The 5726-nt window shown below is 27.6% G+C and overlaps 1 protein-coding gene across 1 annotated transcript in view; it reads left to right on the top strand.

The window, feature by feature from the left end:
- The window catches only part of LOC105620917, a 7353-nt gene extending 1980 nt beyond the window's left edge, over positions 1–5373 (top strand). The window contains exons 2-5 of the mRNA XM_012202393.1: positions 141–376; positions 557–975; positions 1081–1343; positions 4930–5373. Coding sequence (XP_012057783.1) covers positions 141–376; positions 557–975; positions 1081–1343; positions 4930–5373 — 1362 coding nt within the window. The remainder of the gene's footprint in view (positions 1–140; positions 377–556; positions 976–1080; positions 1344–4929) is intronic.
- Positions 5374–5726: the final 353 nt, after the last annotated feature.

The raw sequence follows: 5726 nt of genomic DNA, 5'->3' as shown, positions 1-5726 counted from the left end.
ACACACACACACACACACACACACACACACACACACACACACACACACACACACACACACACACACACACACACACACACACACAAAATATATATGCTTTATAATATTATTCATTTCTAATATATTTCATTTGTACACAGATAATATGGCATTCTAAATGCGAGGATTTGCTGATTGAATCGCTCATTTACATACCATTAGATCTATGCGTAGAGATCTTGGACATAACATTTAAACACATATCCGAACTGACAGTCACACGAGCTAAACGATTTATTTTCCATCTAATCTATAAATTATATAATAAATGCTTATGGTTGCACTTAGGCACCATATCAGCAGAAAATGTGACGAAAAGCTTTCAGAAATTATTAATGTATTTTGAAATATTATTACATTTGATTATCAATCCCATTAATGTCACTCATAATTTACTTATTGAGGAGTACTTACAACATGGTATTTTAATAAAGAACATACTTCATTGTATCAAGATGTGCATGTATAGCAAAATCAAAAATTACTTAGAAAATTATAATTTAACAAGATTTTTCAGGCTTACATATGGCAATTACTATAATAATTATGCGAAGTATCATCAAACGTTTCCTGTCAGCGAGATAAAATCTATTATAGTAAGATTAGATCATAAATTGGCCACTGTACTTCTGAACCAAATCAAGTGCATTAATTATTCCGAATACAGAGTTTGGAAGTCTGTCTATGCTAATGAGATCACTGTGATCTCTCTACATCGTTCTATCATTATAGACTGTCACGATCTTAAAGAATTTATGAAACAGAATGATTTTTTGATAAAAAACGAGCAAACATACTTTTGCCTGAAGCGACTTATAGATTCAAGAAAATCTGAAGAATATATTTTAACTATTCAAGAACTCTGTCATAGAATCACCGAAGGCAAACTACATGGTATGAAGGAATTAATTATGCGCTATGAAGAGTGGGAACTATGTACGTTAAATTTTATTAAACAAAAGAGAAATTTATTAAGATTTAATGACTTCTACGTTATACTTGAATATCTTTATTATAAATTCGCATATTTACATACTAAAGCAAAAAAGTATCAAGTATATGTATCGGTATTGAAAATATTGAATCATCTAAAAGAACATGATTTACACTTCGTTATATTAAAATACATGAAGCAACACTTTGATGACAATTGTTTAGAAGATCTATATAATGAAAAGTCCTTTGACGCATTTATATGGCGAAATTTACTTGTTGAAAAATTCAATGACTCACAATCAATGAGGAATGCTATCGCTCAGAGATGTCGTTCTTTCTTAATCTTTATTCTGTTAAACCCAAAAGCAGTATTAAGCAAATTGATATTTTATGAACTAGATAACATTGAATCTTCTGACAGTATTTTATTCCAACACAATATGATTGCATATTTTTTACGAAACTATTACAGTCTGAAGAAGGATCAATGTAACGTGTTAATATATATTCTGAAAAATATGATTTTAAAGCAAGACACGGAATGGCATATAAATTACAAGACATTTATAACGAAAGTGTTGGATTATCAGGTAATATATAATATTGTAAATGAAAGCATTATGAGTTTAAATTTTTATTAAAAAATTTACATTACATTAAATCAGATCACATCATATCAGATGTTTGGAAAATTCTATCAACTATTATTTTTTACGCGGAAAAAAAAAGATTTTAGTATAGTTATATGAAATTATATAAAATTATATAGGAAATATGTTCATATATAGACATATTTCATGTAATAATTATATATAAATTTTATATAATATTAAAAATTTATATTAAAATATAAAATCCCGCATTAATTTCTGTTTATATTATTAGAATTAGAATAATTTAAAACAAACTAGTTAAATACTATTGAGAAAATGATTTTTATGAAATAATTGATCAGATAAAGTTATACGATATTAAAAAATGCATGCAAAATATTTTTATATACATTATATTTTCTTTCTAAAATTATGAAATATTTGTATGAACAATTATATGACTGAACAGAATCAAAAAATCTTTTTACAAGACTTTAAGAGACTTTTAAAATAGATGCAAAATTATAAAAGATGATGTAGCTTTATACTAAAATCGAAGAAAAATTAAGTTTTTAATTTTTTTTCATTTTAGTATAAAATCTACTGCACCATCTCTCCTATAATTTTGTGTCTACTTTAATTCTGTACAAAGATTTTTAATTCTGTTCAGTTAATTCAGAAATTTTTATAACTGTAATGTCGATAATTTTCAACCCCTTATGAATCAATATTTATTTTAAAAGACAAATTTTTTTAGATTAATTTATATATTGTACACTATTATTTTTAAATTATATAATAATCAAGTTTAATTATATGTACGAATAATTGAAATCTGCGGAATTAAATATTGTATTCGTTAAACAATGAATTGTTTTTCTTCTATATTATTCAAATGAGATTTCATACCAAAGTATTGTTAACATAGATTGAAACACATACATTATTATATTCTATTTCTATTTTTATATTCTGTTTCTTTTTATTAATTTCATTTTATTGAAAAATTTTTTTAATATTTTATTCCTAAATTTTTCACAGATGATGACTGCAGATGATGTAATAAATGAACTTTATATTCCCTATTTAATAAGTGATTGTATTGAAGAGATCAGCATGGATGATGTATTGTCACATGTACGAAGTCTTGTGCAAAAAATGCTCTGTACAAAAAAAACTAAGTTCATAGTGCTAATGATAGTATTAATCAAAAAAGCATCATTGTTAAGAAGACTCAACTCAACTTTTTCAAAATTCCAAATAACCAGATGGATAAAATTTATAGATGACATAGTGAAATGTATATATATTTCAAATGTATTGGAATTGACAGAATATGATATATTACGCATATCGATTATGGTAAAGTTTTTTTCTTAAACGTTTTTATATAATTCTTCAGAATTTTTGTGTAAATTTTAGAAATTTTCAAAATTTCTAAATTATCCCAGATGCTTATGATGTCGACAATTTGCCATAGATTTTTCTTTGGCCATGTGTCGTATATTACTGCCAATTGACTACTAGTACTGAAAATCTATAGTTCCCGTTATATATATTATATTGCATTGACAACTGATAGATATACGAACACGGTCTTTAACGTCAACGATTTTGAACGATATTATAGCAACATGCTGGCAACATATTGGGTCGTCCGGAAAGTTCGTGCCGCAAAAGATTTAAATTTAATAAATGAAATTAAAAATTTAAATCTCTGCGTTTCAATTTTCCTTCAAAATCGGCACGAACTTTCCGAACAACCCAATATGTACTGTCAGTAATTTAACCGCAAGAGCTGCATCAATATTACATTTAGCTATAACAGCATTGTGTGATTCTACATATTATTATGTGACAATATGACAATTATTATGTGACAATAATACGAATCTTGATAATGATGATTGTAAAATTGACGGCAAATTGCTGGCAAATTGCTACCCAAGATTATCATAAAAATATCAAGTTCTTAACAAATGTGATTCAATTGCAATTCTATACATAGTTAGTGCATACTCAGGAAGCAACATGCCGACAACAATACAAACACGTCGCTATCTAGGATTTTATAATTTTTTCGAAAATTTCTCATGTTTTCTAAGTATTGGGTTGAAGGAAAAATTCTTTAATAGATAATACTAATGAAAATAAATATTATGTGTCATTCAACTGCCACACATATAATAGAATACTAGAAGTGTTTATAATAGAATACTTTCTAGAAACGAAGTAAATCTAATCTAGATAAATGTGCAGTTTTTAATTTATATCGATTTTACTACTCTTTAAATATGTTGTAGATGAGTGTCCTGAGTAATTTCCTACAAAAATTAAATGAGAGATGGCTCTGTTTTAAAAGATATAACAAATTAAAGTCTTATAATAAGGCTTGCAGAGCTTATTAACTTTAATTTAGAATTTTCTACGCGAAGCGAGGTCTACTTTACATACTTCCTTATCCAGCAAACACAAAGTTACATGTAATGGGGTAAAACAAAATCTATAATTGTACGGTTCCACAAGGATTTTTGATTTTCTTCTTATTAACTTTCAGTCTTTAATAAATCATAATTTCTTAACAAATTACCATCAATTAAAATTTTGTGAAGATCACTCAAAGTCAGGCCTTGACAATATATGTCAAGATTAAGGTTATCAAAACTGAATTTGTTGTCTTCAATATTTACCAAAATTATTCGCAATTCATGAAATATTAATTTATTATATCTCTTAAATCAATGCTGTCTCCCACTTAATTTAATTTTTGTGAGGAATTTCTTACACTCCTACAACGTATCTAAAAAACAATAAAATTTATGAAGTGTAACCTAAACTGTACATTTATTTACAGCAACTATACATTTTTTTAAGGCTGTCATATATGCGCGTGCGTACATGATGCGTGCGTGCGTGCGTGCGTGCGTGTATGTGTGTGTGTGATGTGTGTGTGTGATGTGTGTGTGTGATGTGTGTGTGTGTGTGTGTGTGTGTGTATGTGTGTGTGAATTCTAGAATATTCTAAAAATTTTCAAGATTTCTCATTTTCAATAATTTTTAAATGAAATTTTATAAAATCTGAAAAAGTTTAAGCTATTTTAAATACCTATAACAATCGAAACTAAATCCAGCTTCGGCTTATAGGCATTAAACTTATACTTATGTATTCATATTTATATTAATAAATTGTTTATTACTGTTTAAGATATTTTTTCAAAAATTATAGAATATGAAATCTTAGAATATTTTAGATTTTACATACATATATATAAAATTCTAAAAAAACTGTAAACTTAGATATTTCTAAAAAGTGTGATATTTCTAAAATTTGTATAAAAATTCTAACAAAAATTTTCACTAGGATCGGTTCCGTGTGGAGCCGCTTGATATAACGAAAGCATGGCATGGAATGAATGCGCTAAATATAATTCAGGAATACGAGAAACGTTATGTTGTTATATGTCGACAATTACGCGTAAATCCACGATGTCATCCCGAGTTGCGCAATTATGTGCAATCTTTTAGTCTCGATCGAGAAGCTTTTATACGTCATATGATATTGCATTGCATCGGAGAGGAATACACGACATTTATGTGCGACTTGATACTCATATTCTGGTATTACCTTGGTTGGACTGACGAAATGATGGCATACGAAAACATAATGCGCATCACCATCGATGTATCGCAAATCGCTTTGATGTATTATGAAATGTTTCCCAAAGACACTTTTGTAATGCTGCTATTTGCAATCGTACACTTGAGCAGGAACGTCGCAAAAAAATTTGTCACTCGACAAATATAAAGCTATCCGACGTATCCTGTTAAAGACTTTGTCTTCCATGAGTCATATGGCCAACAGGACACAATATAGAGATTCATACAATGATCTGCTCAAATATATTCAAGAAATAGACCCATACATAAGTAGACGAAACTACTTCAAAACGATTTCCTATAAGATTGTTACGTTCTTAGAAACATACGAACATTTAGAGCCATATTTATATGAAGACTGGTAAGTAAAAAACATTTTTTTTTATTCAAGTTTAATTATTTTTAATTATAAAAAATTTTTATTTTTTCTTTTTTTCCATCCATTTCTTTATTCTTTTTGAATTCTATTTTCATTACGATATTTATTCTCAGCTCCAAAAA

This window comes from Atta cephalotes (genome assembly GCF_000143395.1).
Source record: "Atta cephalotes unplaced genomic scaffold scaffold00030, whole genome shotgun sequence".
NCBI classification, from domain to species: Eukaryota; Metazoa; Arthropoda; class Insecta; order Hymenoptera; family Formicidae; genus Atta; species Atta cephalotes.
The sequence above is the reverse complement of the archived record's forward strand: the minus strand, read 5'-3'. Positions and strand labels throughout refer to the sequence as shown.